Raw genomic sequence first — 19,194 nt, forward strand, 5'->3', positions numbered from 1 at the left:
AAACTCAAGTTTGTAATACCAGTTCCTGAACAGACTAAACGTAAGTCAATAATACCAGTCACCGACAAGACTAAACCCAAGCCAGTAATACCAGTCCCCTACACCCTCAATCTGACAAACCAGTGGGGTATGAACATTCCTCCCGACCAGACTAAACTAAGTCAGTAATACCAGTCCCCGACCAGACTAAACGCAAGTCAGTAATACCAGTCCCCGACCAGACTAAACGTAAGTCAGTAATACCAGTCCCCGACCAGACTAAACGTAAGTCAGTAATACCAGTCCCCGACCAGACTAAACGTAAGTCAATAATACCAGTCCCCGACCAGACTAAACGTAAGTCAATAATACCAGTCCCCGACCAGACTAAACCCAAGTCAGTAATACCAGTCCCCGACCAGACTAAACGTAAGTCAATAATACCAGTCACCGACAAGACTAAACCCAAGCCAGTAATACCAGTCCCCTACACCCTCAATCTGACAAACCAGTGGGGTATGAACATTCCTCCCGACCAGACTAAACTAAGTCAGTAATACCAGTCCCCGACCAGACTAAACGTAAGTCAATAATACCAGTCCCCGACCAGACTAAACGTAAGTCAGTAATACCAGTCCCCGACCAGACTAAACGTAAGTCAGTAATACCAGTCCCCGACCAGACTAAACGTAAGTCAATAATACCAGTCCCCGACCAGACTAAACGTAAGTCAATAATACCAGTCACCGACCAGACTAAACGTAAGTCAATAATACCAGTCACCGACCAGACTAAACGTAAGTCAGTGATACCAGTCCCCGACACCCTCAATCTGACAAACCAGTGTGGTATAAACATTCCCACCCCAACCAGACTAAATGTAAGTCAGTAATACCAGTTCTTACTGTATCTTTCGACCCATTGGTTCATTTAAATGACATAGCAGTAACACCATTAAATATAGTTAACTCCACTATCAGAAGGAGCTGCTGTTTCTCAAACTACATGATTTGTGTACACAAATGTCATTGGTATTAACCTCAAATACCCTTTGTTGTAGATGAGACTTCTTCAAAAATGAAATTAAGAAAAAGTGTACCTAATCCCCATCGACCATAGTTTCATTATAAGACACCTTGTCTTGTATTAACTGGAGGCTGTTTCTTAAAAATTTCTTTGTTTATTGCAGAAGCAATGCAAGGAGGGGTTCCCATAACGTTACCACAAACAGCCATCCAGGACATGGGACAGACAGGCTACGACACCATGTATAATACTGCTGCGTATCCTGGTAAGGTTGTCTTACGACACCATGTATAACACTGCTGTATTCCCTGGTAAGGTTGTCTTACGACACCATGTATAACACTGCTGTGTTCCCTGGTAAGGTTGTCTTACGACACCATGTATAACACTGCTGCGTATCCTGGTAAGGTTGTCTTACCACACCATGTATAACACTGCTGTATTCCCTGGTAAGGTTGTCTTACGACACCATGTATAACACTGCTGTATTCCCTTGTAAGGTTGTCTTACGACACCATGTATAACACTGCTGTGTATCCTGGTAAGGTTGTCTTACGACACCATGTATAATACTGCTGTGTATCCTGGTAAGGTTGTCTTACGACACCATGTATAACACTGCTGTGTTCCCTGGTAAGGTTGTCTTACGACATCATGTATAACACTGCTGTATTCCCTGGTAAGGTTGTCTTACGACACCATGTATAACACTGATGTATTCCCTGGTAAGGTTGTCTTACGACACCATGTATAACACTGCTGTGTTCCCTGGTAAGGTTGTCTTACGACACCATGTATAACACTGCTGTGTATCCTGGTAAGGTTGTCTTACGACACCATGTATAACACTGCTGTGTATCCTGGTAAGGTTGTCTTACGACACCATGTATAACACTGCTGTATTCCCTGGTAAGGTTGTCTTACGACACCATGTATAACACTGCTGTATTCCCTGGTAAGGTTGTCTTACGACACCATGTATAACACTGCTGTGTTCCCTGGTAAGGTTGTCTTACCTCACCATGTATAACACTGCTGTGTTCCCTGGTAAGGTTGTCTTACGACACCATGTATAACACTGCTGTGTTCCCTGGTAAGGTTGTCTTACCACACCATGTATAACAATGATGTATTCCCTGGTAAGGTTGTCTTACGACACCATGTATAACACTGCTGTGTTCCCTGGTAAGGTTGTCTTACGACACCATGTATAATACTGCTGTGTACCCTGGTAAGTTTGTCTTACGACACCATGTATAACACTGCTGTGTATCCTGGTAAGTTTGTCTTACGACACCATGTATAACACTGCTGTATTCCTTGGTAACATTGTCTTACGACATCATGTATAATACTGATGTATTCCCTGGTAAGGTTGTCTTACGACACCATGTATAATACTGCTGTGTGTCTTGGTAAGGTTGTCTTACCACACCATGTATAATACTGCTATATACCCTGGTAAGGTTGTCTTACGACATCATGTATAACACTGCTGTATTCCCTGGTAAGGTTTTCTTACGACACCATGTATAACACTGCTGTATTCCCTGGTAAGGTTGTCTTACCACACCATGTATAACACTGATATATTCCCTGGTAAGGTTGTCTTACGACACCATGTATAACACTGATGTATTCCCTGGTAAGGTTGTCTTACGACACCATGTATAATACTGCTGTGTGTCTTGGTAAGGTTGTCTTACCACACCATGTATAATACTGCTGTATACCCTGGTAAGGTTGTCTTACGACATCATGTATAACACTGCTGTATTCCCTGGTAAGGTTGTCTTACGACACCATGTATAATACTGCTGTGTATCCTGGTAAGGTTGTCTTATGACACCATGTATAACACTGCTGTGTATCCTGGTAAGGTTGTCTTACCACACCATGTATAACACTGCTGTATTCCCTGGTAAGGTTGTCTTACCACACCATGTATAATACTGCTGTGTATCCTGGTAAGGTTGTCTTACGACACCATGTATAACACTGCTGTGTATCCTGGTAAGGTTGTCTTACGACACCATGTATAACACTGCTGTGTTCCCTGGTAAGGTTGTCTTACGACACCATGTATAACACTGCTGTATTCCCTGGTAAGGTTGTCTTACGACACCATGTATAACACTGCTGTGTATCCTGGTAAGGTTGTCTTACGACACCATGTATAACACTGCTGTGTATCCTGGTAAGGTTGTCTTACGACACCATGTATAACACTGCTGTGTATCCTGGTAAGGTTGTCTTACGACACCATGTATAATACTGCTGTGTATCCTGGTAAGGTTGTCTTACGACACCATGTGTAGCACTGTGTATCCTGGTAAGTTTGTCTTACGACACCATGAATAACACTGCTGTATTCCCTGGTAAGGTTGTCTTACCACACCATGTATAACACTGCTGTATTCCCTGGTAAGGTTGTCTTACGACACCATGTATAACACTGCTGTGTTCCCTGGTAAGGTTGTCTTACGACACCATGTATAACACTGCTGTGTTCCCTGGTAAGGTTGTCTTACGACACCATGTATAACACTGCTGTGTTCCCTGGTAAGGTTGTCTTACGACACCATGTATAACACTGCTGTGTTCCCTGGTAAGGTTGTCTTACGACACCATGTATAACACTGCTGTATTCCCTGGTAAGGTTGTCTTACGACACCATGTATAACACTGCTGTGTACCCTGGTAAGGTTGTCTTACGACACCATGTATAACACTGCTGTATTCCCTGGTAAGGTTGTCTTACGACACCATGTATAATACTGCTGTATTCCCTGGTAAGGTTGTCTTAAGACACCATGTATAACACTGCTGTATTCCCTGGTAAGGTTGTCTTACGACATCATGTATAACACTGCTGCATTCCCTGGTAAGATGGTCCTAAATGTTCTCTATAAATAGTGATTGAATAAGCTATTAGCGTTCTTCAAGGTACAGCATTCTTTGTATGTTATTACCTTACACATATTAAAACATATATATGTGTTGTTGATTGCTATGACTTGATAATGAATTGATTTGTCTGTGAGTAACAAAAAGAACTATGGTGTTTGACCCAATAAGTACCCAAGGCATTTAAAAAAAATAGGAAGAAACAAAAATTGAAAAGAAGCCTGATCAGATGAAATTTTTGCAAACGTTTACACTTTTGTTAGTTTTGGTTTTCTGCACGAGCAACAGAAATGAGGCCTCAAAAAGGTGTGGGGCTTTTGCAGGGACATGGGTGAATACTGTAAATTAAAGTTGAAACAGTAACTGCCCATGCTATTTTGCGTATTAGCTCATCTGTTGATGTACAGCCTCTCAACACAGACATTGATGTAGATTTTGATGATAGTGTGGAATATTGTAATTGTTATCAACTGTGTGATGTCTCCAGTGATTAAACTAATTTTAAAGGAGACGACACTAAATTGTCTGTACACTGTGAAAAAAAAAAAAAAAAAAAAAAATAATAAAAACAGCCAAAATGTGTGTGGTTGAGCTGTTAGTAAATGTTGCCAGATAGAAGGTATAATTTAATTTGTTCTGAACCAAACAGGTATTTTTTCAGGTTTTATTATTTCTGTCTGAGCTATTACTCTTTATACAAAAAGATGTTAAAATATAATCTGTGACCTTCCTACACAGGATTCCAGCTGTTCTCCATGCCAGCCTCTCAGAGCCACACCCAGCACCAGGCCTATACGTACCCAGGGGCAGTGAAACAGGACTACACCTACCCAAACCAGATAAAACAGGACTATACCACGCCGTCTAAATACTCGCGGGCCATCAAAGGGGTGGAGGGACGCTCCCCCTGTACACCTAACAGGTATTCTTCTGCTACATCCTCAATACTCCAGGGGTTACTGTCACTGTCATTATATCGAACCTTGGTACATGTGATAGTAAAACTGAAAACAATTCAGTTATGTATGCAAATATGATATGTCGAATATGAACAAGGTTCGTCTTGTAATATGTTGATCAAGATCATCATATTACAAGATGAACCTTGTAGAAACAACCCTCTTTGATGACGGTATTATAACCCCTCCCTCCGACTGATGTCCCCTACCACCTGGGGGGCGGATGTTGGGGTAAATTGGATTCAGGTTACCTATCTGTAGATAAAACTGCTTTTAAATTACTGGAGGGTTTTAAACAGAACTTGGTGGCAATAACCCTTGTACAATATATATAACATTTGATTTGCTCTTTAAGGGTCATTATTGTTGGTATAACCTTTGACCCCCTACTCCTTTAAAGGTCTTTGTTGTAAGTATAACCATTGACCCCCCCCCTCCCCCTTTCTCTTTAAGGGTCATTATTTAGTATAACCTCTGACTCCCTTCCCCTTTAAGTGTCATTATTGTTAGTATAATCTTTGACTCCCTTCCCCTTTAAGGGTCATTGTTTTAGTATAACCTTTGACCCCCTCCAATAAGGTCACACAAACTACATTGCAGTGACTATGGAACCATCTCTCCATCCAGCTCCCTCAATGAGTCGGCGCTGTCCCCCGTTGAGAAGATGATCTACTCCAGTCTGATGAACGGCGGCCGCAACGGCAGAAGTATGTCCCCGAGTGATTCTGATACCAGTGGCATCAGTAGTGAAGGTTCCGATACCGCCCTGGTCGACATGATGGTAAGTGTAGGTAGAGACACGACCCTTGTCGACATGATGGTAAGTGTAGGTAGAGACACGACCCTTGTCGACATGATGGTAAGTGTAGGTAGAGACACGACCCTTGTCGACATGATGGTAAGTGTAGGTAGAGACACGACCCTTGTCGACATGATGGTAAGTGTAGGTAGAGACACGACCCTTGTCGACATGAAGGTAAGTGTAGGTAGAGACATGACCCTTGTCGACATGATGGTAAGTGTAGGTAGAGACACGACCCTTGTCGATATGATGGTAAGTGTAGGTAGAGACACGACCCTTGTCGACATGATGGTAAGTGTAGGTAGAGACACGACCCTTGTCGACATGATGGTAAGTGTAGGTAGAGACACGACCCTTGTCGACATGATGGTAAGTGTAGGTAGAGACACGACCCTTGTCGACATGATGGTAAGTGTAGGTAGAGACACGACCCTTGTCGACATGATGGTAAGTGTAGGTAGAGACACGACCCTTGTCGACATGATGGTAAGTGTAGGTAGAGACACGACCCTTGTCGACATGATGGTAAGTGTAGGTAGAGACACGACCCTTGTCGACATGATGGTAAGTGTAGGTAGAGACACGACCCTTGTCGACATGATGGTAAGTGTAGGTAGAGACACGACCCTTGTCGACATGATGGTAAGTGTAGGTAGAGACATGACCCTTGTCGACATGAGGTAAGTGTAGGTAGAGACACGACCCTTGTCGACATGAAGGTAAGTGTAGGTAGAGACACGACCCTTGTCGACATGAAGGTAAGTGTAGGTAGAGACACGACCCTTGTCGACATGAAGGTAAGTGTAGGTAGAGACACGACCCTTGTCGACATGATGGTAAGTGTAGGTAGAGACACGACCCTTGTCGACATGATGGTAAGTGTAGGTAGAGACACGACCCTTGTCGACATGATGGTAAGTGTAGGTAGAGACACGACCCTTGTCGACATGATGGTAAGTGTAGGTAGAGACACGACCCTTGTTGACATGATGGATGGTAGAGAACGACCCTTGTATGGGTAGTAGAGACACGACCCTTGTCGACATGATGGTAAGTGTAGGTAGAGACACGACCCTTGTTGACATGATGGTAAGTGTAGGTAGAGACACGACCCTTGTCGACATGATGGTAGGTAGAGACAAGTGACATATGGTAAGTGTAGGTAGAGACACGACCCTTGTCGACATGATGGTAAGTGTAGGTAGAGACACGACCCTTGTCGACATGATGGTAAGTGTAGGTAGAGACACGACCCTTGTCGACATGATGGTAAGTGTAGGTAGAGACACGACCCTTGTCGACATGATGGTAAGTGTAGGTAGAGACACGACCCTTGTCGACATGATGGTAAGTGTAGGTAGAGACACGACCCTTGTCGACATGATGGTAAGTGTAGGTAGAGACACGACCCTTGTCGACATGATGGTAAGTGTAGGTAGAGACACGACCCTTGTCGACATGATGGTAAGTGTAGGTAGAGACACGACCCTTGTCACACTGTCGACATGATGGTAAGTGTAGGTAGAGACACGACCCTTGTCGACATGATGGTAAGTGTAGGTAGAGACACGACCCTTGTCGACATGATGGTAAGTGTAGGTAGAGACACGACCCTTGTCGACATGATGGTAAGTGTAGGTAGAGACACGACCCTTGTCGACATGATGGTAAGTGTAGGTAGAGACACGACCCTTGTCGACATGATGGTAAGTGTAGGTAGAGACACGACCCTTGTCGACATGATGGTAAGTGTAGGTAGAGACACGACCCTTGTCGACATGATGGTAAGTGTAGGTAGAGACACGACCCTTGTCGACATGAAGGTAAGTGTAGGTAGAGACACGACCCTTGTCGACATGATGGTAAGTGTAGGTAGAGACACGACCCTTGTCGACATGATGGTAAGTGTAGGTAGAGACACGACCCTTGTCGACATGATGGTAAGTGTAGGTAGAGACACGACCCTTGTCGACATGAAGGTAAGTGTAGGTAGAGACACGACCCTTGTCGACATGAAGGTAAGTGTAGGTAGAGACACGACCCTTGTCGACATGATGGTAAGTGTAGGTAGAGACACGACCCTTGTCGACATGATGGTAAGTGTAGGTAGAGACACGACCCTTGTCGACATGAAGGTAAGTGTAGGTAGAGACACGACCCTTGTCGACATGATGGTAAGTGTAGGTAGAGACACGACCCTTGTCGACATGATGGTAAGTGTAGGTAGAGACACGACCCTTGTCGACATGATGGTAAGTGTAGGTAGAGACACGACCCTTGTCGACATGATGGTAAGTGTAGGTAGAGACACGACCCTTGTCGACATGATGGTAAGTGTAGGTAGAGACACGACCCTTGTCGACATGATGGTAAGTACATAGGAACTATCAGGATGGCTAACATTGCGTCATCAAGCTTGACAACCTATATAACTGTAGAGATTCATGAAACTGGTTTTTAATGTTATATTCAACTGAAATCAAGTATAAGATTTGTTTCTGAAGAATAAATGACCTTGAAATTTCTTTTTTTTTTATCATGAAACATAAAATGTATTATAATGAAACATTTTGTTTAACCTGTCATGAAAATATTTTGTGTTTTTATCGAAGATATAATCAAGATAAAGATAACTGACTGGGGTTTACTGTACATTTTTCCGTTTTGCTGACAGAACTCCCTTAATATCGGATCAAGAACTGCAAAACCCCAGGTTCATGACGTGGCTACCCAACTCTTCAACGCCCAGCAACAGCAGGCCCAGGTGGCAGCTCAGGCTCAGGCTCAGGCTCAGCAGCAACAGATCCTACAAGCTACCAATGCAAACGCAGCCATGAACTCGATGGCCAGTCAGCTCATACATTCTAACAGGGCTGGTGGCTATTCCGTCAACCCAATGCTCATGGCTAATGTCGATCCTTACGCTATTGATCGCGCTGCTCGTCTCCACAGAAACGCTGCAGGTAGTGTTTAGTTTTGGAAATGGATATCAAACTTATAATATATAAAGATCATAATGTAATTAATGGAAACAGGAAATGAACAAACGATTGGCTAAAATTAAGCAACGAAATAAAAATTATTCTACTTGTTGAAAAAGCAGATTTTAGTTAATGGCAGGGATCTTCAGTCAGTGTTAGGAACAGGCAGTCCAGATCTAAGTTAACATTAGGATAAAGAGATTATGTTTTAAGCTGTCAGAAGATGGTTTATGGTTCACAACCATATATTATAAATATATTTTGGGGTAATATCTCTCTCGTTTTATATTCAATATCTATGTTTGAATTTATTTGACTCTTTGTCTAAGAGAAAGTGGTTGGATATGTGCAGATGATTTTGTCCTCCAAATTATCCATGTAATGTTAGAATTTGAATATTGACGTAGCATTAGTCTTTTGAGATGACCCCTACTTACTCAGCATTAGTTTTTTGAGATGACCCCCACATTCTCTCCTCCACAGCCATGTGTGAAGCCAGCTGTACCTGGAGTGGACAACTGTGTCCACGTAACCACAAGAACCCTACCTACTCCTGTAAAGTGTTCCTTGGTGGTGTTCCCTGGGATATCACTGAAGGTAAAGACAATCATGATTAGGAAACCCAGAGCAAAGTGGTACTAGCTTTTCACTGATGTATTCCTACACATGTTGGATGTTGTATTTGATTATATTTTAATTAACCGGGGATAAAGTGACATAATTAGTGCCCCTCCCCCTTTGTTATATTTTTAAGCACCCTGGTTGCAAATTACAGCAAATACAGTTTCTCATTTTTAGCTCACCTGGCCCAAAGTGCCAGTGAGCGTATGTCATGGTGCGGCGTCCGTCCGTCGTCCGTCCGTCAACATTTCCTTTAAATCTCTACTAGTCATAGAGTTCTGCATGGATTGTAACCAAATTTGGCCACAAACATCCTTAGGGGAAGGGGAACAGAACTTGTATAAATTTTGGTTCTGACCCTCCAGGGGCAGGAGGGGCGGGCCCAATAGGAGAAATAGAGGTAAATCCTATAAATCGTTACTTGTCCTAGAGTTCTGCATGGATTGTAACCAAATTTGACCACAAACATCCTTGGGGGAAGGGGAATAGAACTTGTATAAATTTTGGCTCTGACCCCCCGGGGGCAGGAGGGGCAGGGCCCAATAGGGGAAATAGAGGTTAATCCTATAAATCGCTACTTGTCCTAGAGTTCTGCATGGATTGCAACCAAATTTTGCCAGAAGCATCCTTTGGGGAAGGGAAACAGAACTTGTATAAATTTTGGTTCTGATCCCCCGGGGTCAGGAGGGGTGGGGCCCGATAGGGGACATAGAGGTAAATCCTATAAATCGCTACTTGTCCTAGAGTTCTGCATGGATTGTAACCAAATTTGGCCAGAAACATCCTTTGGGGAAGGGGAACAGAACTTGTGTAAATTTTGGCTCTGACCTTGGGGGCAGGAGGGGCGGGGCTTAATAGGGGAAATAGAGGTATATCCTATAAATCGCTACTTGTCCTAGAGTTCTGCATGGATTGTAACCAAATTTGCTAGAAACATCCTTGGTGGAAGGGGAACAGAACTTGTATAAATTTTGGCTTTGACCCCCCCGGGGTCAGGAGGGGCGGGGCCCAATAGGGGAAAATAGGCGTAAATCCTTTAAATCCCTACTAGTCATAGAGTTCTGAATAGAATGTAACCAAATTTGGCCATAAACATCCTTGGGGGAAGGGGAACAGAACTTGTATAAATTTTGGCTCTGACCCCCTGGGGGCAGGACGGGTGGGGCCCAATAGGGGATTTTGAGGTTAATATTAAAATTCCTTCTGAAAAGAAACAATGAACCTGTATTCAGAACATTACTTGGCATTACAAACCAGGTGAGCAATACATGCCCTCTGGGCCTCCTGTTGTATATTTATAAAACAAATAGTATGAAATAACAAATAGGCCCAGGAGACAGGGGTGGTGGAGAGGTGTACTGGAATCGGGTTGTCCATCAGTCTTTCTGTAGACGCAACTTTGTCTGGCAAAATTGTCCTAAACTACTTGACAGATTTTGATCAAATTTGGTACACCGAACCTCAACATATAAAGAGAGTTAGGTAAATTAAACTACATAGGGTTCTTCAATGTCCCCTTATAATGGAGTTATTATCAAAAAGCATAAAGCCTAATTAGCCTGAGCAGGGACTAAAACTATGAAATGTATTTCTTATGATGTACATTTTAACATGTTGGGATGCATTCAAAGGTAAAGGAGTTTTGATGTTGCTGTATAATTTTATATGATGATATATTCCAGAAATTTTCAAATGAAAAAAAAAAAAAAAAAAAAATGTTGATTACCATTTTCCTTACAGCTGGACTTCAGTCAGCATTCAACAAGTTTGGGAACTTTAAGATTGAATGGCCAGGCAAAGATGGTAAGATATCAATTAATCGCTTATATTAAAGTTTATATTTTGAGTAAAGATGATATTGGAATGGAATCAAAGGATACAATCTGATGTTACAATTCAGCTAGGCAGGTTTTACAAGGGGAGACAATCTGATGTTACAATTCAGCTAGGCAGGTTTTACAAGGGGAGACAATCTGATGTTACAATTCAGCTAGGCAGGTTTTACAAGGGGAGACAATATGATGTTACAATTCAGCTAAGGTTTTACAAGGGGAGACAATTGATGTTACAATTCAGCTAGGCAGGTTTTACAAGGGGAGACAATATGATGTTACAATTCAGCTAGGCAGGTTTTACAAGGGGAGACAATCTGATGTTACAATTCAGCTAGGCAGGTTTTACAAGGGGAGACAATCTGATGTTACAATTCAGCTAGGCAGGTTTTACAAGGGGAGACAATCTGATGTTACAATTCAGCTAGGCAGGTTTTACAAGGGGAGACAATCTGATGTTACAATTCAGCTAGGCAGGTTTTACAAGGGGAGACAATCTGATGTTACAATTCAGCTAGGCAGGTTTTACAAGGGGAGACAATCTGATGTTACAATTCAGCTAGGCAGGTTTTACAAGGGGAGACAATATGATGTTACAATTCAGCTAGGCAGGTTTTAAGGGGAGACAATCTGATGTTACAATTCAGCTAGGCAGGTTTTACAAGGGGAGACAATCTGATGTTACAATTCAGCTAGGCAGGTTTTACAAGGGGAGACAATCTGATGTTACAATTCAGCTAGGCAGGTTTTACAAGGGGAGACAATCTGATGTTACAATTCAGCTAGGCTAGTTTTACAAGGGGAGACAATCTGATGTTACAATTCAGCTAGTCAGGTTTTACAAGGGGAGACAATCTGATGTTACAATTCAGCTAGGCAGGTTTTACAAGGGGAGACAATCTGATGTTACAATTCAGCTAGTCAGGTTTTACAAGGGGAGACAATCTGATGTTACAATTCAGCTAGGCAGGTTTTACAAGGGGAGACAATCTGATGTTACAATTCAGCTAGGCAGGTTTTACAAGGGGAGACAATCTGATGTTACAATTCAGCTAGGCAGGTTTTACAAGGGGAGACAATCTGATGTTACAATTCAGCTAGGCAGGTTTTACAAGGGGAGACAATCTGATGTTACAATTCAGCTAGGCAGGTTTCAGGGAGACAATCTGATGTTACAATTCAGCTAGGCAGGTTTTACAAGGGGAGACAATCTGATGTTACAATTCAGCTAGGCAGGTTTTACAAGGGGAGACAATCTGATGTTACAATTCAGCTAGGCAGGTTTTACAAGGGGAGACAATCTGATGTTACAATTCAGCTAGGCAGGTTTTACAAGTGGATACGTTTTTGTTAGAATTCTGCTGGGTAGGTTTTACCATAGGCGTTCAGCTCTATAGATATTTTCTTTATATATATGTAATTCTGTGTTAAGGTCTATCGCTTGGTCGGCTTTATAACACTACCCAATTTTAGTGATTATTAACAAATTATATAAGATGTGATAATAGCACTACTCTTTGATTTGGTACTGTAAAGGTTATGTATACCTGCTGTTTGAGTCGGAGAAGGCCATCAGAGCAATGCTACAGGACTGTACACACGACTTCAGCAGTGGTGACTATTACTACAAGATCTCTAGTCGCAGGATGAGAGCAAAGGAGGTAAGCACCATCTCACACACAGAGTATGAAAAAAAATGGACATGTTTTATGTATAAAATCAATTGTCAATCATCGTTTTTAAAGGAAGGCTGAAAGAATTGTTCACTAACCTGAATTAAGAAGATTATCCTTTGTCCTGTCTTATCTAGTGTTGCATAATGGTATTTATCTGAAAGCAGTATTGGTAATAATAAGATTGTTAAGAAAACTGACTTTCTTTTTTTCATCTTCCCAAATCTTAATAGACTACTAAAGCTTTGCACTGTTGCTCAGGTTCAGGTAATCCCTTGGATCCAGGGGGACAGTAACTATGTGCGACAAGCTTCTCAGAGACTTGACTCCAACAAGACGATATTTGTGGGGGCCCTCCATGGCATGATGACCGCCGAATCTCTGGCCAACATCATGAACGACTTATTTGGAAATGTCGTCTACGCTGGAATTGACACAGATAAACACAAATATCCAATAGGTAAGGTCACAGAATTTTTGTTATCTTTTTAAAATCACGCCAGTTGATAGTTTGCCCATCTCTTAATCAAGTTTTAATGACCAGACAGAATTTATGAAAGCAATCATTCCCGCACAGTTATTTTTTCTGTATGCGATATCAAGATTAAGAGAACTGATATTTCCAATGCCAGCTTATACCTATGCCAGCGTGTTGAATATGACATTACATATACCAGTGTGTTGAATAAGATATTACCAATGTCAGCGTGTTGAATATGACATTACCAATACCAGCATGTTGAATATGACATAACCAATACCAACGTGTTGAATATGACATTACCAATGCCTATGTGTTGAATATGGCATTACAAATACCAGTGTGTTGAATATGACATTACCAATACCAGTTTGTTTATATGACATTACCAATGACAGTGTGTTGAATATGACATTACCTATACCAGTTTGTTTATATGACATTACCAATACCAGTGTGTTTATATGACATTACCAATGCCTGTGTGTTCTATATGACATTACCAATGACAGTGTGTTGAATATGACATTACCTATACCAGTTTGTTTATATGACATTACCTATACCAGTTTGTTTATATGACATTACCAATGCCAGTGTGTTGAATATGACATTACCAATGCCAGTGTGTTGAATATGACATTACCAATACCAGTTTGTTGAATATGACATTACCTATACCAGTTTGTTCTATATGACATTACCAATACCAGCGTGTTGAATATGACATTACCTATACCAGTTTGTTTATATGACATTACCAATGCCAGTGTTTGTTGAATATGACATTACTAATGTCAGTGTGTTGAATATGTGACATAAACCTATACCAGTTTCTTTTATATGACATTACCAATGCCAGTGTGTTGAATATGACATTACCAATGCCAGTGTGTTGAATATGACATTACCAATGCCAGCGTGTTGAATATGACATTACCAATGCCAGCGTGTTGAATATGACATTACCAATGCCAGTTTGTTGAATATGACATTACCAATGCCAGTTTGTTGAATATGACATTACCAATGCCAGTGTGTTGAATATGACATTACCAATGCCAGCGTGTTTTGAAATGATGACATTACAATGCCAGTGTTGACAATACGTTAATTGACTATACCAGTAGGTGTTATATGACATTACCAATGCCAGTGTGTTGAATGTGACATTACCAATGCCAGCGTGTTGAATATGACATTACCAATGCCAGTGTGTTGAATGTGACATTACCAATGCCAGTTTGTTGAATATGACATTACCTATACCAGTTTGTTGAATACTATACAGTTGTTGAATATGACATTGTGTATATTAAGCATACTTATGAATAATGAACTTGTAAACATGTAGACCTCATACAAAATAATGATTAGTAAATACTGATATTCACGTATAGTATTAAATGTATAGAAGAAAGGTGTTGAATCTTACTTATAGGTTCAAGGTCTTTGTAAAATCATAGCACTTTGAATTTGTTAAGTGATGAAATTAATCACTATCATATCCTACTAAACACTATAGAAATAGCCTATATATTGTCCATTACTAGGAAGTGGGCGAGTCACATTCAGCAGTAAGAAGAGCTACATGAAGGCCGTAGGTGCAGCGTTTGTTGAGATCAAGACTCCAAAGTTTACAAAAAAGGTACGGAAATCTTTGGCAATCTTATCAGATGTATAAAATAAGCAACTGGGTGATCGGGTGCTGTAGTGGTTAAGCCACTCACCTTTCACCTAGTCAGCTGGGGGTTTGATCCCCGACACAGATGTGAAAAGGTCAGGGGTCACCTACCAGATCACCTGGATTTTCTCCGGGTACTCTGATTTTCTTCCACTCTAAGATCCCTCGCTTGCTTTCATCCTGGCCTCCTGGCCATCAAAAGTGATTTGTATTTAAGTATCTTGACTTGTTTTGCAGCAGTCAATGAAAAATAAAGTTTATATATATAAAATAATCAAATATTCATACAATGTAGCTTGCTTATGGGCATGGTTGATTTGATCTGAGGTGGTTAGTAATTTATTAATAAGTGTTTCAGTATATCTCTTTTGTAGTCTTGTTATTAAAACATGAATATGTATAATGTAGATGGCTAAAATAGGCTTTGCCTGATGCAAAATTCATTGACCAATAGGTTTTGTAGAAATTGAATTTGCTGTAAAAACTAAGAAACTTTTTTTCCAAATCTTATGAGTTGTTCTAAAAATAGATGCAACTCAAAAGACATTGACATAAAAACCCATCATTTATAAACATTGTACATGTACCGATTCAAGAAAATATCTGCTGACTTCTGTATCATATAGTCTGTGAATGAACTTTCCATTACTAGACAGTGATATGCCTTCTTCCTCAATGTTACAGATCCAGATTGACCCGTACCTGGAGGACTCAGTGTGCAGTATGTGTGGTGTACAACAGGGCCCGTACTTCTGTCGCGACATGCAGTGCTTCAAGTATTTCTGTCGTACCTGTTGGTATTGGCAACACGCTCTCGACGCCCTACGACACCACAAGCCGGTCACGCGTAACACTAAGTCTACAAACCTGGCGGCTGCTGGCGCCCTCAGGTAATGTATCAACAATTACCTTCATTTTTAATGAGCTTTAATGAAAAAACAACTCAGCAACATACTGTTTTCTTTTTAGAATTTAATTGATTATCTTATATAAATATATGGAAATTAAGACATTTTTAAGACCACTAATGATGCATTATATCTTCTTTTGAAATAAGTTGATTATTCTGAAAAAATCACCTCTGACCTTCATGCATCCTTAATAAGAAGGTAGTCTTCATACAGAGGAAGGAGCTAGGGCAGGTTTCATATCTAAATAAGGGTATGTGTACAGCAAAGAATAATAAAATGATATGAATCGATGCTAACTTAAATGTTGCATGTGTTTTTATCCCTGACAGCATGTAGACAATACGGACGATGCCAAAAAACATGGACTAAGACGGGGAACATGGACAAGTATCTCCACTGGAGGGAGATTGGTGCTTTTTGTGTTATATGGATAAAAAAGGTGCTATTTAGAGCTTTGTACAAGAAACTAAACCCAAGGGAGATAACTCTATATTCACTGGATACTAAGGCTAGCTATCGAAAAACGATTCCAAAAATGTTAATGTGCTTAATTCTTGTTAAGAGAAATTTATAATTGTATATAATGTATACAAAATAAGGGTGTTTACAAAGTGCTAGACATTTTTGTATGAAGGTGTCCACAAAGTGCTAAAGACATTTTTGTATGAAGGTGTCCACAAAGTGCAAGAGACATTTTTGTATGAAGGTGTCCACAATGTGCTACAGATATTTTTGTATGAAGGTGTCCACAAAGTTCTACAGACATTTTTGTATGAAGGTGTTCACAATGTGCTACAGATATTTTTGTACATGTATACCATTCCTTCGGTGTGGTTAGATTTTTGTGTGAAAACATCAAATGTATCTGTTACCAGTGGAGACAGTAGGAACAGGTGGTTTTCTTTTCTCTATTTTGGGACCAGTGACTTAAAATATAAATCTGTATTCTTTATATTGTGCTTAAAGCTGAGAAAATAAGGAAGAAGTTAGGGAGAATAGATACAATATTAAAGTTTTAACGTAAGCAATATATTACTAGTATTAGTATTTTTTATTTTCTTTTCAAAATGTTGTAGTTTCAACAAATAAATTATTTCTCTCGTTTCTATAATACAAATTCTTAAAGATAATTATTTTTAGTTTGCTTTGAAAGAAGGTAATCTTTTTAAGATGTGCTGTAGACATTTATCGAGCCTTGAAGCACTGTTTGACAAAGTTGTATTGTAAAGGATGACACCAGGTCTATATGTAAACATTTGTACATTTTTATTTGATGGTCGTTTTTATGTTATTATTTTGGATAAGGTGTGTTCAGATTATTGATGTGTAAAGTGCTGACATGTTTTGTTTATCAAAGCAAATAATATGCCTTGTTTTATTTTCTCTTTTGATACTTTGATGTATATGTTTATCATACTGACTTCATGGATTTATGTTAAATCATTTATTTCTTGATTCTTTTTGGTTTTCTATTGTAATTGTGAGTTTCCATTGAGGTGAAGGTTGATCCATATTTTACTTTTTCATGGATTTGTTATCATTTGTGTTTTGTAGTTTGTATAATATGTTCTTTATTTCTTCTTTTTTTGTTCAATAATTTTCTTATTTTATGATTTGCAGTCCTAGATATCTTATGGATTATTCAAATGTATTCACCCCTGAAATTTCACAATTCTTATTTAGATTTGAAATGATTTGTGTCCTCAGGGTTATTGGTGAATTGAGTTAAATGATATGTGTGATTTGTGTTAGATTCTAATTATTCTCTTTGCTTGAAAAAATCCTCAATTATATTTCACAAATATATTTAAAACATTTTTTATCAATAATTATCATTTGAAAATAACCAGATATTTACAAAATTAATTTTTCTAAAAAAAAATAAAAAAATAAAAAGTTTCATAAGCTTTTTTTCCATTTAAAAACAAAAATCTGTACAACAATTTTTTAATGTTTTCATTTTCAGTCGTTTTTTTCTTTTCTTGTGTTATAGTTTGTTTAGAGTTGTGTTTTGCCTCAACCTTCACTTTGCATGTCACCAGTGTTTCTAGTTATATTTTTTGTTCTGTTTGCGTACTAATTTTAATGGATATCAATCAATGATAATATCTGTCAAAGTATTTCAAAATCCATAGCTCTTTTTATGATTTTTGTATGAAATGATACAAAACATGATTTAAAAGTAAAGCTTCTTAGGTCATAGAATGACAGCAAACATTATTAAATCATTTTTATGGAGAGAAAATATTTCAAATCCAGATCAATTTATAAGATAGATCTCTTTAATTTTTATTGCATAGTTTCCATGAAATATATCCTAACGTTTATATGTTTTAGAAAATACCAGAAAATTAATCAAGCAGCATTATTTTTGAGAATTCCATCTGAGGTAGTAATGATATTCATTTTATTATAAAAAATCTACGGAAATTAAGACATTTTTAAGACCTCTAATGATAAAGATTACATTCATATTTGTTTAAAACTGACAAGTAGATTCTTAAAAATGTGAAATATTTTATAGTTTCACAAATGATAAGTAAATAGATTGTATTTCATTTTAGTTTCCTAGGTAACCTGTATTAATGTTTTTTTAAGCACAATCAGCTTAGTTTTTATTGCTCAATAATTTCCATGAAAAGCTCTGAAGATGCTAGGAATTTCAATTTTCTGCAGAAATTTTACGAAAAAAATATTACTTTGCTTCCTGAAATTTTTATATTACATGGCTCAGACTGAAATCAAACTTGATTGACAGGTGGTAATGGTGGCTATAGAGTATAGATACAATCCGTGTTAATGTTCTGTGTAATCTTGTCAAACCCTCTGTTATCTGTGATGTTTCTAGTCTTTTGAATGCTTAGAGCATTAATAAACAGTCGGCCTCCTTAGTGCCGAACATTTTAATGTACGTAACCCTGAACACTTGTAGTAAAATTTGAAACCTATTTATTGTCATTCTCAGATGATCTTTTAAACCTAATCAAGTTTCTTTATAAATTTTTTCTTGATTCAAATTTTATCAATGATATATTATTTCCAAGTTTCCATAGTTGTAAACTTTTCATCAATATTTCAAAGGACTTGTGGAGGTCAAGATTACCTTTTGTACTCCTCCCCAAAGTTTTCTTCACCCTATTGTAAGATAATTTGTTTTAGCAAAAAGCCAGATTTGATCCCCTATCAAATAGTAGCAAAAGAAAAAAATCACATTGTGGTTTACAGTTTTAGTTTCTTCTGCATACAGAAGTTATGTATAGACGCTTACAGAGACTTCCTGAAAATATGTTCATATATATGAAAGGGGAGATAATCTGGTCATAAATATGAATAATTAT

The 19,194-nt window shown here is 39.1% G+C and overlaps 1 protein-coding gene across 2 annotated transcripts in view; it reads left to right on the top strand.

The window, feature by feature from the left end:
• LOC138305573 (cytoplasmic polyadenylation element-binding protein 1-like) overlaps positions 1 to 17,311 on the top strand; it is a 32,043-nt gene extending 14,732 nt beyond the window's left edge. Inside the window, exons 3-13 of one of the 2 annotated variants that reach the window (XM_069245881.1) lie at positions 1,169 to 1,270; positions 4,651 to 4,834; positions 5,472 to 5,652; positions 8,348 to 8,636; positions 9,138 to 9,251; positions 11,016 to 11,078; positions 12,644 to 12,768; positions 13,042 to 13,240; positions 14,815 to 14,909; positions 15,630 to 15,835; positions 16,186 to 17,311. In XM_069245881.1, coding sequence (XP_069101982.1) covers positions 1,169 to 1,270; positions 4,651 to 4,834; positions 5,472 to 5,652; positions 8,348 to 8,636; positions 9,138 to 9,251; positions 11,016 to 11,078; positions 12,644 to 12,768; positions 13,042 to 13,240; positions 14,815 to 14,909; positions 15,630 to 15,835; positions 16,186 to 16,192 — 1,565 coding nt within the window. In that variant the 3' untranslated portion in view covers positions 16,193 to 17,311. The remainder of the gene's footprint in view (positions 1 to 1,168; positions 1,271 to 4,650; positions 4,835 to 5,471; positions 5,653 to 8,347; positions 8,637 to 9,137; positions 9,252 to 11,015; positions 11,079 to 12,643; positions 12,769 to 13,041; positions 13,241 to 14,814; positions 14,910 to 15,629; positions 15,836 to 16,185) is intronic. The other variant, XM_069245882.1, reaches the window with a different exon arrangement.
• Positions 17,312 to 19,194: the final 1,883 nt, after the last annotated feature.

Source organism: Argopecten irradians, chromosome 13 (genome assembly GCF_041381155.1).
Source record: "Argopecten irradians isolate NY chromosome 13, Ai_NY, whole genome shotgun sequence".
Taxonomy (NCBI): Eukaryota; Metazoa; Mollusca; class Bivalvia; order Pectinida; family Pectinidae; genus Argopecten; species Argopecten irradians.